Raw genomic sequence first — 17,404 nt, forward strand, 5'->3', positions numbered from 1 at the left:
ACATACGTTCTATTACCTACATAATCTCATCATGTTTTTTTGAGCAATTATTGAGACTTCACGCGTTGTTGAAATTTTATTTTCTTGACCACTATGCAAGAGGGTTTTTAGAAACTTCAAAGCTTTTTCCAAGCAATTTTCACGTGTTTTTGAAAGTTTTCTTGAAGAACAAGTTTTTAGTGCTCCCATGGGAAAAAACTTCAAAATTTCGATAGAACGTCTCATTTGGATTACATGTGGAAACTTAAAGTAGGTATTCCAAATATTGATGGAAATGTAATGTAGTGAAATAAATACAAAACGCGAAGGAGGGTTCGTAGAAACTTGTACATCACAGACGTTGATGGTGAGGAATTATATAGAAAAATACAGTTGGCGTTGTTTGAAATGTGGACAGACCATATATCTTTTTCTTAGGGATGCACAAGTAACAAAATCTATGGTTCCGTGTACATGACACGTCAACCACATCAGTTAACCGTGTCAGTTTGTCATTAGGTTAGGGAACAACTAGTTATACACCACTAATCATTGGTTGCACACTAACCTTTAAAAACTGACGACTACCAACTACACAAATTTAAAAATAAAATTTAACGGTGAAAAATAATTATTTTTTACTTTTAAGTTCATATAATTTATCCTCTACAACCCCCATTTCATTGGATCATGTTTCTACCAACCCTCTTTGTTATTAAATACGTGGCGTTTTGTATTTATTTCATTACACTACATTTCTGTCAATATTTGAAATACCTCCATGAAATTGCTATGTGTAATTCAAAGGATGGAGTCTACTTTAATTTTGATGCAAATGATTATTTGAAAGTTTTTTCCCATCGTAGTTAAAACTTGGCGTATTGGCCTTCATTCTATGTCCATCTTAACAGGCCCTTGTATGTTTGTTTTTTTGGATAAGTATATATATATATATATATATAGAAGTGGTCAAGATTACAAACAGAGACAAAGGCCAATGACCAATGTTACATGGAGGTGATTCTACAAACTCAATCCCACTAACCATAAAATCGTCAAAAAAATACACCCTTAAACTCTTCGAACACTTTACACACAAAAAATGAACAACGAAAAATTGATAAAACTATTTTGGAGCAATGAAAATGGAAAATGTAATTTAATTAATAAAAATCCTCTACAAAACAAAACCCATGCTTGAAAAGATACCCGTAATTTATGGAGACTCTATATGTTGATAACTAGAGACCCAATGTATTAACGACCTTAAAACATGGTTGAGTGGAATCTTTTCATTTCTTTAATCCTATACCACATAAATATAAATAACAAGATAAAATATTATAATAATAATAAAATAAAATAAAATATCTTATAATGTGATCCACTTGATTACTTTCAAAGAATTGGAGTAGAGGGGTTTATCGTCTTCTTCAGACGCATAGCAGAGAAAGAACCTCATCCAATCCAATCGAACACGAAGATTCGTTGCCAGATCTTTCACCTCCTCTATAGCTTTAGGGTTTTAATTTCATTCCCAATTAATGTTGATGGTGTCTTTTATTGATTTTAGAGTTTAATTTACGTTTATTTAATTATTATTGACGAACTCAACAGTTATATGATCATGTACCATTGATATAAATCTTGTGAAATTTTAAGATATTGATATAAATTTTAATTATGACTTTTTCTTGTAGATTGCATTTAAGAAAATAAATATGCAATCCCAATCATCTATTCTTCATCCATAGCCCATTAATACTTCTCAGGTTCAATCATTTTTTTATAAATTATTTGTTTTTATAAAATTCTCACTATTATTCTTGATTTCAATGTGAATTTTGATTTTATTTATTTTATTTACAAGTGATGGCTTTGAAGATTCTGAGAACCCTCTCTTTCACATTGACCAAGAAAACTTTAACAATGCGTGAAGTCTCTCTCGATGATTGCTCGGAAAGTACTTTGAAGTTTCCTAGAACCCTCCTTGAAAATGCCACGTTTCACACAAGGGAGAGGGTTCTACCGAAAGTTTGAAGAGGGATGTCCGCTTCAAAGCTTTTTCCCCATCGCATTTCCTTGAAATTTCGTGGTTGAACTGTAGTATCTCTTGAAATATTCGAACGAAGAACACAACTGGAAGGAAAAAAAAAAAAAAAAAAACCCTAATTTAGGATTGAAGTTTTGGAGAAGAGTTAAAAATGCCGTTGGTAGTAGACGAGCTTCTGGTAGGAGCTGCGGTAGGTGCAATTGCAGGAAAGCTGTTGGATGCAATCTTAGCTGCGAAAGATAAGATCCGGGACTTCAAATCCGACATGGAAAGACTCCAATTTACTCTGGAATTTATAATTCCCAAAAGCGAAGAGATTGAAGTGTTAAATGGAGAATTAAATTATCCAGAAAGTCCTGATATCGATAGATTAAAGGTAGAACTGGAGAAAGGGGCGGATCTGGTTAGAAAATGTTTGACGGTTAAGAATAGTATAAAGAAGGTTCGGTATTCGGCGAAATTAAAAGAACTGAATGATTATTTGGAAAGGTTCTTTAGTTTGAATGTAAACGTTGAGTTTTGGAGCAAACGGGTTTTGGTCAAATTGCAGGAAGTGCGTGGGAAATTTGATCAATTGAATTTGATAGAAACAAGTGTTGAGAGTGGAAATGTGGATCAGAAACGGGTTTTGGAAAATTTGCAGGAAGTGCATGGGAAATTGGATTTGATAGAAACAAGTGTTGGGAGTGGAAATGTGGATCAGAAACGGGTTTTGGACAATTTGCAGGAACTGAGTGTGAAATTGGATCAATTGGATTTGATAGAAAGAACTGTTGGGAGTGGAAATGTAGATCTGAAACGGATTTTGGACAATTTGCAGGAACTGAGTGGGAAATTTGATCGATTGAATTTGATAGGATCGAGGGATGGGAGTGGAAATATGGATCAGAATCAGACTTTGTTAGAGTTGCAGGAAGCTAATAGGAAATTGAATTTGATAGAAGAAAGTCTTGGGAGTGAAAATGTGGCTCAAAAACAGACTTTGTTCGAGTTGCAGAAAGTGAATAGGAAATTGGATTTGATAGACAGAATTCTTGGAAGTGGAAATGTGGATCAAAACGAATATCAGTGTTCACTTCCTGAAATCCCTAATTTTTCTGTTGGATTGGATGTGCGAGTTAAAGAATTGAAGATGGAGTTGTTTAGAGACAACGTGAGTATGATCGGATTGTGCGCCCTTGGTGGATCTGGGAAGACCACATTGGCTTCTAAGCTTTGTCAAGACGAACAAGTGAAAGGTATATCTATCTATTCAAAATTTCAAACAATATTTTTTTAACTTATGATTTGTTAGTTTTCCTTAGTAGATTTAAAATTTTCACATTGAATTTTGATCGCTTTATTCACCTTTGATAAAGAACCTTAAATCCACAAATAAAACAAGAGAATTATTCTAAGAAAGCTGGGGTTCTATTAATAGTCTAACAAAAGAACCTTTGCAAAACATATCTTTCACTGTGGTTTGAAATATCGGAATGTATCTGTCAATATGTATCAGTATCAATCAAGCCGATATGAAACATCGGAATGTGTCGATGGATACCGTATCAAAATTTTCATTAGCCGAAACATTCAATCAATACGATATTTTAAACATTGTCTCTCGTCATCATTTAAATAGACTTTCAAACTTGTAATTTTGCACAACTTCTACTAATCTAAAATGGTAAAACTTTCTAAAACAAATTCAATTTTATTTAAACTTCCTCTACTAACACTAGAATACTTACTAATGACCTTCTAAACAAATCTAGACTCCAAATTACCCAGAAAAAAAAGTTAAAACAGAGTTGATTTAAAAGTGCGTTTTAACCTTTAGAACAACCCTTTTATTTCGTGATAATAAAAGTTCTCAATGGCCTTCAATGTTCTCCGTGTTGGAGTGCTCGTCATAAACTTTTCGAATTGGTGTCGTAATTGGTATTCTGATTTATGATGGTGAAGTTATCCTTGTTTCAATTTATGATTATTGTGAAGTTATTTTTTACTTTTTTTTTTCTTCTCACTAAATAGCTTTCTGGTACTCTCTTTGTACAGAAATATTCAAGGATAACATCATATTCTTAACCGTTTCAAGCTCGCCTGACTTTAAATTGATCGTAAAGGGAATATTTAGACGGTTTGGCGTTGGAAATCAGTTTCTAAAATTTCAAAATGACGAAGATGCAGAGAAGCAGCTGAGATACCTAATGAAGCAGAAAGAAGGAGAACCTATATTGTTGGTCCTGGATGATGTCTGGGACGAAAAATTCCTTAAGAAGTTTGTGTTCAGAACTGTTGGACATAAGATATTGGTTACATCAAGAACTAAACATAAAATATTTGATTGTATATATTCTTTGAAAATGTTGAGTGACTCAGATTCCATGAGTCTCTTTCGTCACTTGGCATTCCCGCAAAATGGAAATTATGAGATGCCAGATGAAGATTGTGTGGAGAAGGTACCTTATTTATCTGTGATAATCATATGTATGCTTACAATTTACATACATCGAGTTGTAGGAATACAGTCATTTCCATGTAGAACTTTAGGTATCGATCACACAATACTCACACTCACGTACGGGCACATGCATGCACAGATCCAAACACCCACCACACATGCCTTGTTTTTTTACTCAGATTTCATGAGTCTCTTTCTTGTATTTATTTGATGTCCCTTGTTTTTATCAATATTTGGGATACCTCTTTGAAGATACCACATGTAATCAAAAGGATAGGGTTCTACTGGAATTTTGAAGCCGGATTGGCGCTTCAAAGTTTTCCCAATGCCATATGTTCTCAAATAATTCAAGAAAGTATACCCATGTAGAAATGAACATTGAATTTTGATTTATTCAATGTAATGTCTCAAACTGATGCCCTTCTGTTTATTGTGCTTCAAAGCGTGCGTACACATGCACGCATGGAACCATACACCCACAACTGTGCACATGTGCGCACATACGTACACACACATGCACCTTGTTTTCTGAACATGTTCCATGTTTTGAATAATTCAAAATGTTGACCCCTGCAAATATGAGCATTGAATTTTTTTTTTTTAAAGTATTGAATTTTGCTTTGTTCAAATTAATATTTATTGATGCCCTACCTTGGTATTGTGTGTATACTGTTTTTCTTGTATGGTTTCTACAAAAAGAAAATAAGTGATTTTACTTGATTGTTATCAAATGATAGATAGTAAGACGTTGCAATGGACTATCCCTGACTCTTACGTTGATCGCTTCCTCACTATGTGGAGAACCTACAAGGATGTGGAAAATGATAGAGAAAAAATTGGGGGAAGGCTCCTCCATCTTCGACACGCACAAGGATCTTCTTGAATGTCTTGCAGCCAGTTTTGAGTTCTTAGATGATGATGTTCGAGAATGCTTCTTGGATTTGGGTTTGTTTCCCAAGGGCGAACGGATCTCCGCTTCTGTTCTTGTAGACATTTGGGTTGGATTCTATGAACTAGATGAATATGATGCTGAGTTCATCCTCCGTGTACTATCCTCCCAAAATCTCGTTGATCTAGACGGAAGTGTTAGGTATGTTGCTCTTCTCCATATTTTGCTACAGATGATTTTCATTGGTTGATGATATTGCAGACCGATTTAACATACATATCTTTACTATTATAATAAGAAAAGGCCTAGTAGAAGTGGATCAAAACCACAATTCGAGTGGCCATTAATGCCGCAATTCGTATATTGTTGAATAATTCTGTTTTATTAGAATTTTTTAGTCATTTCCATTTATTAGACTATGTAATTCCCCTTTAAAGCCTAATTAGGACTAATCAATTAATCTAATATTCTTTTTCCTCTCTCAATTTTAATTTGGTATTAGAGCCTGATTCTCTCTACTTACATCCCCCCCCCCAAAAAAAAAAAAAAAATTCTGCTACAAACTCTATTGCCCTTCTCTTCCTAAAATCTATACTCTACACCTCTCGTGTTTGATACATATCACCCCTATAGGGGTTCTTTTTTTGCTCCACACTCTAATCGCATCATGCGATAGGGCCTTGAGGATTGTTTGAATCCCTACGGCAGTAGTGCAGCCACCATCAAGGGCTGCAGCAACAACAAGTTTGTTGGTTGGTGTTGGTCAAGCTTAACGATGGCATTTTGGACCTCCACAGAGGCTTGCGATGACAACAACTTGGCTATTTGCTGAAAACAAAGTTAGGCGACACAGGGGCTGGCAATCATGCAAAGCTCTGTTTGCAGTTTGCGATCATAGCAGGGGTGCTTGTTGAGGGTTGTACTCACAATAGTGTTGCTGTTTGGGGCTGGCAATCACAGAAAACTATTGATTTGGAGCCTGCGATCACAGTAGTGTTGCTATTTGGGGTTGGCGATCACAGAAAACTGTTGGTTAGGTGCCTGCGATCACAGTAGTGTTTCTGTTTGAAGGTTGTAACAATAGCAAGTGGTTGTTTGAAACTTACGACAATGACATAATTGATTCTTGGTGCCCTACGATTGAGTTAATGCCTGCTCAAGTCATCTACAATCGTATTCAATCACTTTCCATGCATCTTATGATCGTGTATTATCATATTTAGGGTGCTGCGATAATTTTTTTCCCCTCGTGAGTCATCTCCTCTTTTTATTTGAACTCTCTTCAAACCAAAGCACACCGACTATTTGATGGCCACCAAGACGTCCTCTTCCTCGATCACGGGTAATAGTGGTGGATCAGGTAGGCTTCCCTCTCATTCAAATGACTTTCTAGGCATCCAAATTACCACTGTGAAATTAGATGGTCCAAATTATCTTCTTTGGGTAAGATCGGTTGAAATGTTCATTGGTGGAAAATATGAAAGATTGGTTACCTCACAGGGGTGGATAAACAACCTGCACCGACTGACACTACTTACTCCAACTGGTTTGCTAATGATTTTATGATCCGTTCTTGGTTAATTACATCTATGCAATCATACATTGGGACAGATTTTATGTTCTTTACGACAACAAAACAAATATTGGATTCCACAAAGAGCATCTACTCGCAACGTCAAAACAATGTCCGCATTTTTAACTTAGAGATTGAGATTTCTCGCCTCTCAAGGTGACTCTTAAATCACCACATATATATCACAACTACGTGCTCGATGGGAAGAGTTGACTTTCTATTCCTCGTCCTATGCGTGGAAGGACCTTTTTGATGAGGGATTTTATGCGTTGATTCTGGATAAGAATCGAGTCTTTCAGTTTCTGCCCGATTTTCGGATGAGTTTGAGTATCCGAGAGTTCATTTATAGGGTATGGATCCGTTTTTGTCCTTACAGACTGCGTATTCTTATGTCTTGGTTGATGAGAGTCGTCGCACAGCTGCTCTACCTCATTTTTTAGGAGATCACTCCTCCATGCTTGCTCGCCTACCTTCTCTACAGCTTCCCAGTGGGTGTCTGCCTACACATCAGCGACATAAATGTGATCATTGTAGAAAGTTGGACCATGTAAAAGCTCGTTGTTATGCGCTTCATGGTCGTCCTAATCAGCAACATCAATCGTCTTACCAATCTTCAGCTCATGTACTCTTTCAATCGACTACTGATCCAACACTACCTTCGGCTACTACCTCCTCCTCGGATACAGTATCTCTATCCCAAGCTGAGCTTGACAAGTTTAGGAAATTCTTCAATCAGATGGAGACTTCATCTTAGTCAATCTCTACTTTTACTCACTCAGGTACCTTTGCATCTGCACACAGTGTTTTCACCATTTTCTCATCATAGATCATTAATTCTAGTGCCTCAGATAATATGACCAGTACATCCTCCCTATTATAAACCTATAGTGTTTGTTTTGGTTATTGCAAGATTCGTCTTGCTGATGGTTCTTTGTCCTCTATAGCTGGTCAAGGTCAATTTTCTGTTATATCTTCTTTATCCTTAACTAATATACTGCATATTCCTCAATTTACTACTAATCTTATATCTGTTAGTAGTATTACCAAAAATTTGAATTGCAGTGTAACTTGTTATTCCTCATTGTGTTTTTTAGGATTTGGGGTCGAAGAAGATGATTGGCATTGGACGTGAAGTGAATGACTTGTATATCTTGGATGCACCCGTTTCACTTAACATTCATTCTGTTTCTCAGCTTAGTAGTAATAGTCAGTCTAATAAGACTCTTGTAATGCGTTGGCACTTACGCTTAGGCCATATTTTCTTTGGATATTTGAAACACATGTTCCCTGGTTTATTTCATAATAATAATTTACTTGATTTTTCGTGTGAAACTTGTCAATTAGCTAAGCATGTGCGTTTTCATTATTCTATTAGTATTTCTTACTATGGTTCATATCCAGTTTGGTGGTACCGTCAAGACTTTCCGTTCTGATTATGGTACTGAGTACACCTATAGTGAGGTTTTGAAATTTTGTTTAGAGTCTAGCATTGAGTATCAAATGTCCAATGTTAAGACTCCTCAGTAAAATGGTCGATCAGAAAGGAAAAATCGCCATATTCAGAAGTTAGCCCGTGCCATCTCTATTGGCATGAACGTGTCACAATTCTATTAGGCCGATGCAGTTCTTAATGCTGTTTACATTATTAATTAGATCCCCTCCCGAGTTTTTCAATTTGTCACGTCTTTCTCTCAGTTCCATCCGAATTGTCCTTTGTTTCCACTCCTTCCACGTGTGTTTGGGTGCGTCTGCTTTGTTCAAATTCTTGACAAAACTTGTAATAAAGTTGACCCTAAGACCGTAAAATGTATCTTTTTGGGTTATTCCTCTACCAAGAAAGGATACTGTTATTATCATCCTCCTTTAAGAAGGCATTTCATTTCTCGGGATGTTTTCTTTTTTGAGATACCTCATATTATTATGGGTCAGTTGACATTCAGTCTGAGTGTTTTCCTTTAGATTCTTTTAATAATGGTCTCTTTCCCTTGTTATTTTCTCTTCCTATGCCTGTTCCTCCTTTTCTACCTCCTATCAGTTCGACACCTCTTTCATTGCAGGTTTATTCTCGGTAACCACGCAATACGACCATCACTTATATACCAGACCAGCTCGCTTCCTCGCCTCCAGTTCCGTCTCCTATTGTCCCTTGTGATGATCGTCCTATCGTCACTCGCAAGGGTAAGTGCACTTGTACTTATCATATTTCTAATTATATATTTGATTTTACTCTTTTACCCTCCTTTCGGAGTTTTCTTACTTTTGTTTCTGCTGTTATCCTCCTAATACTGTTGCAGATGCTATCGCCCATCCTGAGTGGCGAGCAGTTATGATTGATGACTTGAATGCTCTTGAAAAGACTCAGACTTGGGAATTTGTTCCTCTTCTGCCTGGGAAGAATGCTGTGGGATGTCGCTGGATTTTCACCCTTAAGTATAATCCTGATGGTTCTATTGTTCGTTATAAGACATATCCGGTAGCAAAGGATTATGTTCAGATTTATGGGATTGATTATCAGGAGACATTTGCTTCAGTTGCTAATATGACCACCATTCGAATTCTCTTTTCTATTGCCGCAATCAGATGGTGGTTTCTCTTTCAGTTAGATGTCAAGAATGCATTTCTCGTTGGTGATCTTCAGGAAGATGTCTATATGGTTCAACCTCCTGATTTTCTCACACCTACTTCTCCTGCACATATCTGTCATCTTCGTCGTTCTCTCTATGGACTGAAGTAGTCTCCTCGCGCATGGTCTGAGCGCTTTACTAGGGTAATGCATTAGTTTGGTTTTGCATCAGAGTTCTGCTGATCACATTCTTTTCTTGCGTCACTCCAAGGGTAAAACTATCGCTCTAATTGTTTATGTGGATGATATTATCCTTACTGGAGATGATAGTGCTAGTATTACTGAGGTCAAATCCTACTTAGGACATCAATTTGAGATTAAGGACCTTGGCCATTTTCGCTAATTTTTGGGTATTGAGGTTGCGCAGTCCCACTTTAGTATATTTATCTCTCAACGTAAATATGTCCTTGATTTACTCTGTGACTCCGGTCAGCTTGGTTCTCATTCCGTTGATACTCTTATTGAGCAGAATCACAGGTTGGTTGATTCTGAGGGGGAGTGTTTGTCAGATATTGGCCAGTATTAGCGTCTTGTGGGAAAATTGATTTACTTGTTTATGACTCACTCCAACATTGCCTATGTTGTTAGTGTCGTAAGTCAGTTTATGCACTCACCTCGAACATCTCATCTTACTGTTGTCTATCGTATTCTTAGATATCTTAGTCAAGGTACTTTGTTTAGTAATCATGGTCATCTTCGCGTTGAGGCGTGGACAAATGCAGATTATGTTGGGTTAGTGACTAATAGACAATCCACTTCAGGGTACTGTTCTAAAGTTGGTGGCAATTTGGTAACTTGGCGTAGTAAGAAGTAGGATGTGGTTTGTCGGTCCAGTGCTGAGTCAGAATATAGAGTTATAGCACTTGGAGTATGTGAGTTGTGGCTCAAGACCTTACTAACTGATTTGTGTCTTCCCGTAACAACACCTTTTTCACTATATTGTGATAATAAATCAGCCATTAATATAGCAGCAAATCCTGTTCAGCATGACAGAACGAAGCATATCGAAGTTGATCGATATTTCATTAGAGAGAAGATTATTTCTGGGCAGATTTGTACTCTATTTATTCCTACATCTCAGCAACTCGTCGATATTCTTATTAAAGGTGTTAGCAAAACCGCCTTTGAAGGTGTCTTTTCAAGTTGGCTGATGTTGATATTCATGCACCAACTTGAGGGGGAGTGTTGAATAATTCTGTTTTATTAGACTTTTTTTAGTCTTTTGTCCTTTTTAGTCTTTTCCATTTATTAGACTATGTAATTCCCTTTTAAAGTCTAATTAGGGCTAATCAAATAATCTAATCTTCTTTTTTCCTCTCTCAATTTTAACTTATATTTAAATTTAGGGTCTTGTTGGGCAAACATTAAAGTGCAATGAATCCACTTTGGAAATTGGAATCTGAGGGTATTGTGGTAAAAAACAATATTTTTAAGGGCATTTTCATATGAAATCCAATTCCCAAAGGGTATTTATTGCACTACTCATTAACAAAATCCTTAAATTTAATATAATCAGGGTCATTTTGGTAAAAATCAAGAAAATTGCAACCAAATTACATTGCTTAATTTTCAAAATTACATAAGTATCCTTTTTTTTTATACTATGTAATCTTCAAAAACCCTTTAATCAATATTTTAAATTACAAATAAGCTCTTTTGATACATGTGTTTGCACATGCATCTTCTAGATCAGTATTAACCAGAAGAATGACTACAATTTTGGCAAAACTTTCCTAAATGATGTGTCATTAATAAGGAAGAATTAAAATCGATCATATTTCCTTGATCGCCATTAGTACTGTATTCATCAACTGACAGGTTGGACATTGTGTTATCTACACATATCTTAAAGAAACATCTTTTTTTGTTCATCAGAGAAAAAGATGCAGGGGAGGGGACTGGTGGAATCTTTTATAACCTATTTGTTACACAACACGATGTTCTCCGAGATTTGGCTATTTACAAGTGTTCGGAACAGCGAAACATAAACCAAAGAAAGAGACTAATGATGGACCTAACGAAAGACAGTATTCCCAAGAGTTTGAGGGAACAAGATCACCTAACCTTTCATGCCAGCTTAGTGTCTATCCATACAGGTTTTTTCATCTTTGTTCATTTGTGTCGACTGGCTTCATTGTTGTTTCATTGACTTATGGAGTTTATTTCTCAGACGCAGTGATTTCTTCATGGACAAGGATCTACAAAGGTTATTTCACAGACAAAATGATTTCTTTAACATGGAGTGAGGTGCAATTTCCTAAAGTAGAGGTCTTGATACTGTGTAGCTCAACATTCACTTTCACCTTACCGAAGTTCATCGAGAAAATGAGTAAGTTGAAGGTTCTGATTATTTTGCAGAAATATTTTCATGTTGAACTAAGAGGATTATCCTCTCTTGGTTATCTATCCCAACTAAAGATATTAAGGTTACATGGGATTCGTCGTCCTTCCATTGATGATATTAGAGAGCCATTGAAGAATTTGCAGAAAATATCAACAGATCAGAAACAAATTTTGGAGTATGAGCATTGTCATCGTAGGGGTTCGTTTTCGTTTTTGGTACATGATGGAAATCGTTGGAGTGGACATAAGGATCTGGGATTTCGACCGGATTTTGTGGGAACAAGTGGTGGAGATCGTTGGAGTGGAGATGAGGATCTGGAATTTCAATCGAATTTTTGGGGAACAAGTGATGGAAATCGTTGGAGTGGAGATGAGGATCTGATATTTCAATCGAATTCTATGGAATTAAGTGCTGGGAGTGGAAATGTGGATCAGAAACAGACTTTGTTCGAGTTGCAGGAAGCTAATAGGAAATTGGATTTGATAGAAGAAAGTGTTGGGAGTTTAAATGTGGCTCGGAAACAGACTTTGTTCGAGTTGCAGGAAGCGAAAAGGAAATTGGTAAACAGAAGACTTGGGAGTGGAAATGTGGATCAAAACGAATGTCAGTGCGCAGTTCCTGAAATCCCTAATTTTTTTGTTGGATTGGATGTGCGAGTTAAAGAATTGAAGATGGAGTTGTTTAGAGACAACGTGAGTATGATCGGATTGTGCGCCCTTGGTGGATCTGGGAAGACCACATTGGCTTCTAAGCTTTGTCAAGACGAACAAGTGAAAGGTATATCTATCTATTCAAAATTTCAAACTACATTTTTTTAACTTATGATTTGTTGGTTTTCCTTAGTAGATTTAAAATTTTGACATTGAATTTTGATCACTTTATTCACCTTTGATAAAGAACCTTGAATCCACAAATAAAACAAGAGAATTATTCTAAGAAAGCTGAGGTTCTATTAATAGTCTAACAAAAGAACCTTTGCAAAATGTATCTCTCACCATGGTCTGAAATATCGGAATGTATTTGTCGATACGTATCAGTATCAATCGAGCCAATATGAAATATCAGAATGTATCAATGGATACCGTATTGAAATTCTCATTAACCGAAACATTCAATCAATACGATATTTTAAACATTGTCTCTTGCCATCATTTAAATAGACTTTCAAACTTGTAATTTGGCTCAACTTCTACTAATCTAAAATGGTCAAACTTTCTAAAACAAATTCAATTTTGTTTAAACTTCCTCTACTAACACTAGAATACTTACTAATGACCTTCTAAACAAATCTAGACTCCAAATTACCCAGGAAAAAAGTTAAAACAGAGTTGATTTAAAAGTGTGTTTTAACCCTTAGAACAGCCCTTTTTTCGTGATAATAAAAGTTCTCAATGGCCTTCGACGTTCTCTGTGTTGGAGTGCTCGTCATAAACATTTCGAATTGGTGTTGTAATTGGTATTCTGATTTATGATCGTGAAGTTTTCCTTCTTACTAAATAGCTTTCTGGTGCTCTATTTGTACAGAAATATTCAAGGATAACATCATATTCTTAACCGTTTCAAGCTCGCCTGACTTTAAAGTGATCGTAGAGGGAATACATAGAAGGCTGCTCGTTGGAAATAAGTTTATAAAATTTCAAAATGACGAAGATGCAGAGAAGCAGCTGAGATACCTGATGAAGCAGAAAGAAGGAGAACCCATATTGTTAGTCCTGGATGATGTCTGGGAAGAGCAATTCCTTGAGAAGTTTGTGTTCAGAACTGTTGGACATAAAATACTGGTTACATCAAGAACTAAGCATAAACAATTTGATTGTACATATTCTTTGGAAATTTTGAGTGACTCAGATTCAATGAGTCTCTTTCGTCACTTGGCATTCCCGCGAAATGAAAATTATGAGATGCCAGATGAAGATTGTGTGGAGAAGGTACCTTATTTATTTGTGATAATCAAATGTATGCTTACAATCTACATACATCGAGTTGTAGGAATACAGTCATTTCCATGTAGAATCTTAGGTATCGATCACACAATACTCACACTCACACACGGGCATATGCATGCACAGATCCAAACACCCACCACGCATGCCTTGTTTTTTTACTCAGATTTCATTAGTCTCTTTCTTGTATTTCTTTGACGTCCCTTGTTTTTATCAATATTTGGGATACCTCCTTGAAAATACCACACGTAATCAAAAGGATAGGGTTCTACTGGAATTTTGAAGTCGGCTAGGCGCTTCAAAGTTTTCCCAATGTCATATGTTCTCAAATAATTCAAGAAAGTACACCCATGCATAAATGATCATTGAATTTTGATTTATTCAACGTAATGTCTCAAAGTGTTGCCCTTCCGTTTATTGTGCTTCAAAGCGTGTGTACACATGTGCACATGGATCCATACACCCACCATTGTGCACATGCGCGTACATATGTACACACACATGCACACCTTGTTTTCTGAAAATGTTCCATGTTTTGAATAATTCAAAACATCGACCACTGTAAATATAAGCATTGAATTTATTTATTTATATGTATTGAATTTTGGTTTGTTCAAATTAATATTTAGTGATGCCCTACCTCTGTATTGTGTGTATACTGTTTTTCTTGTATGGTTTCTACAAAAAGAAAATAACTGATTTTACTTGATTGTTATTAAATGATAGATAGTAAGACGTTGCAAGGGACTCCCCCTGACTCTTATGGTGATTGCTTCCTCACTATGTGGAGAACCTACAAGGATGTGGAGAAGGATAGAGAAAAAATTGGGGGAAGGCTTCCCCATCTTCGACGCACACAAGGATCTTCTTGAATGTCTTCAACCAGTTTAGAGTTCTTAGATGATGATGTTCGAGAGTGCTTCTTGGATTTGGGTTTGTTTCCCCAGGACCAATGGATCTCTGCTTCTGTTCTTGTAGACATTTGGGTTGGACTCTACGAACTAGATAAAGATGATGCTTATCGCAACCTCTGTGTACTATCCTCCTGAAATCTCGTTGATCTAGTAGGAAGTGTTGGGTATGTTGCTCTTCTCCATATTTTGCTACAGATGATTTTCATTGTTTATATTGCAGACTGATTTAACATACATATCTTTTCTATTATAATAAGAGAGGGCCAAGTAGAAGTGGTTCAAAACCAAAATTCGAGTGGTCATTAATGCCCCCACTTGTATATTTAAATTTAGGGTCTTGTTGGGCACACATTAAAGTGCAATAGATCCACTTTGGAAATTGGAATCTGAGGGTATTGTGATAAAAAAAAAATATTTTTAAGGGCATTTTCTTACAAAATCCGATTTCCAAATGTTATTTTTTGCACAACACGTTAACAAAATCCTTAAATTAATATAATCGGGGTCATTTTGGTAAAAATCAAGAAAATTGCAATCAAATTACATTGCTTAATTTTCAAAATTACGTAAGTGTCCTTTTTTTTACATTGAGTTGCAATTTCCTAAAGTAGATGTCTTGATACTGAGTAGCTCAACATTGAAGTTCACCTTACCAAGTTCATGGAGAAAATGAGTAAGTTGAAGGTTCTGATTATTTTGAATGAATGTTACGGTGCTGAACTAAGTGGGTTATCCTCTCTTGGTTATCTATCCCAACTAAAGATATTAAGTTTACAGGGGATTAGGTGTCCTAACATTAATGATATCAGAGAGCCATTGAAGAATTTGCAGAAAATATCAATAGTTCCCAATGATCCTTTAATTGCTGATATCAGAGAGCGAATGCAGAATTTGCAGAAAATGTCAAGAGTTGACAATGATCCTTTACTTGATGATATCAGAGAGCAATTGAAGAATTTGCTGAATCTGCAAATTTTAAAGTATCATTGAGATCGATATAAAAGATTTATATTGTTTGGAGCCATTTCCGCCAGGAATCTGCAAGCTCACCAGATTCTATGTAATTCTTTGTTTGAGAACATACGTGAATTATACTGTCTTAGAGGAAGTTTATTGTGATAAAGAAATGGGTATGATGGGATTTCCCATCTAGATGTCTCTTCCTAAACTGAAGATACATATATTCATTCCTGACGAATAGAACTGATTTTCTCTTGAGGAAATATTAGAGCACCTAAATGTCATTAGGTATTTAACCTTTGTATCACATGGTTTGTCATTTGTTAAAAATCGGGATTATGTTATTGTGTATTATAAGAGGTGTATAGTGATATAATGGACCCTAATAGAGTTTATATAAAGAATAGAAGTATGGAATTCTTATTTTAGATAAACACTACCACGTCAGATTTTATTCTTAATATGAAACTAATGTAATTTAATTAATTAATTTTGTTTTTTTAAATTTATGTTTTGGTGTATTACAATGCACTTTACTAAATGCATTATTACATAATATTTTCTGTCTCGTTATCATCATCATTATCATCTACGCTTTATGATAAATTTTTGAGGTTGGATTGTTGACTCATCGGGTCAAGATCATAAGCACCATGTCCAACATTTTGAACCACCTGAATTGTTGTGATTGTTAAGGTTTAAAATCTCTCCTTATAGACAATATTGCGGTCAGTATAAAAATTGAGAGTGGCTTGACCTAAATTTGACATTGAGGCTAGCATTGTCAGCTTACTATTTATTTCACACTAAAATGTTGTGGCCATGCCAAGTGTCTTCGAGCTTCCTCTGTTTTAAAACTTGGTGTCAGTCATTTCTCTTCCCCCAGTTCATACGGAGCTGATTCATCTGAGTTATATTGTTTGATAATAGGTTAATCATTTAACTCAATTTAAAATTTTACATTAATGCATAGAATTTTATTCAAATAAATTATTTTTCTTATAACAAGGTGGATTAGAACAATGCTTTCACCTTTCTTATTCTAGGCCAAAAATTGGATCTATATGTGGACATTATGACCATTAAATTGTGGTCAACTGTTTCAACGTTGAATGTTTTGGTCTCCAGCTTGGAATATCTTTTTTTATCTTGGATTTCTCCAATCTCATATCGTCCAATCAAACTACGTACCACAATATTTTTCAATCTCTGGAATATGGATTTGACGAAACTTTGATTTTGGCTTCCCTACCTGCTTTTTGAGCTTTTCAATAGTATTTTTCAAAATAGCAATTGCTATTAGTGGACGCCCAAATTTGCCAATTTCTTGTTTAAGCTTGGTAAATTCACATATTGGCCTTCCTTCATACATGTGTGTGTGTGTGTGTGTGCGCGTGCGCGCGCATGTGCATGTGTGTGTGTGTGATAAGTAAATGCAAAAAATATATTAGAAGTGGCCGAGATGACCAACAACAACAATGTTCAAGCCCAATGACAAGGGTGATTCTACAAACCCAATACCATATACCATAAAATACTCCCCTCTCCCCAAATTCTTTGAACACTTAACACACAAAAAAATCCCATTATCAATACAACAACATCTTAAAATGAGGGTTCCTTGCCCTAAAAAATCCGACGAGTCTTCTCTTTCCACAACCCCCAACAAATGGCAAAGGGAGA

General features: G+C 35.9%; 2 protein-coding genes across 2 annotated transcripts; both read left to right on the top strand.

The window, feature by feature from the left end:
• The first annotated feature begins 1,852 nt into the window (after positions 1–1,852).
• On the top strand, positions 1,853–11,724 carry LOC147381102 (putative disease resistance protein At5g66900). Its single transcript, XM_086430852.1, has 4 exons — positions 1,853–3,270; positions 4,070–4,473; positions 5,213–5,565; positions 11,436–11,724. Exons 1-4 carry the CDS (start codon positions 2,184–2,186, stop codon positions 11,707–11,709), a joined length of 2,118 nt encoding a protein of 705 aa, XP_086286978.1. The 5' UTR covers positions 1,853–2,183; the 3' UTR covers positions 11,710–11,724.
• A 161-nt stretch (positions 11,725–11,885) lies between these two features.
• LOC147381103 (putative disease resistance protein At5g66900) lies at positions 11,886–15,197 on the top strand. Its single transcript, XM_086430849.1, has 3 exons — positions 11,886–12,681; positions 13,429–13,832; positions 14,574–15,197. The coding sequence occupies exons 1-3, from the start codon at positions 11,886–11,888 to the stop codon at positions 14,736–14,738; spliced, it is 1,365 nt and encodes a 454-aa protein (XP_086286975.1). The 3' UTR covers positions 14,739–15,197.
• The last annotated feature ends 2,207 nt before the right edge of the window (positions 15,198–17,404 follow it).

The sequence above is a fragment of the Akebia trifoliata genome, unplaced genomic scaffold, assembly GCF_017979445.1.
Source record: "Akebia trifoliata isolate Shusen 1 unplaced genomic scaffold, ASM1797944v1 Contig00756, whole genome shotgun sequence".
Lineage (NCBI taxonomy): Eukaryota > Viridiplantae > Streptophyta > Magnoliopsida > Ranunculales > Lardizabalaceae > Akebia > Akebia trifoliata.

Excerpts from the sequence above, each read along its gene's own strand:
- LOC147381102 (XM_086430852.1), top strand. The coding sequence starts at position 2,184 with ATGCCGTTGGTAGTAGACGAGCTTCTGGTAGGAGCTGCGGTAGGTGCA. Across the intron at positions 3,271-4,069 it reads TCAAGACGAACAAGTGAAAG|AAATATTCAAGGATAACATC; the intron begins GTATATCTATCT and ends CTCTTTGTACAG. Across the intron at positions 5,566-11,435 it reads GATCTAGACGGAAGTGTTAG|AGAAAAAGATGCAGGGGAGG; the intron begins GTATGTTGCTCT and ends TTTGTTCATCAG.
- LOC147381103 (XM_086430849.1), top strand. The coding sequence starts at position 11,886 with ATGAGTAAGTTGAAGGTTCTGATTATTTTGCAGAAATATTTTCATGTT. Across the intron at positions 12,682-13,428 it reads TCAAGACGAACAAGTGAAAG|AAATATTCAAGGATAACATC; the intron begins GTATATCTATCT and ends CTATTTGTACAG. Across the intron at positions 13,833-14,573 it reads ATGAAGATTGTGTGGAGAAG|ATAGTAAGACGTTGCAAGGG; the intron begins GTACCTTATTTA and ends ATTAAATGATAG.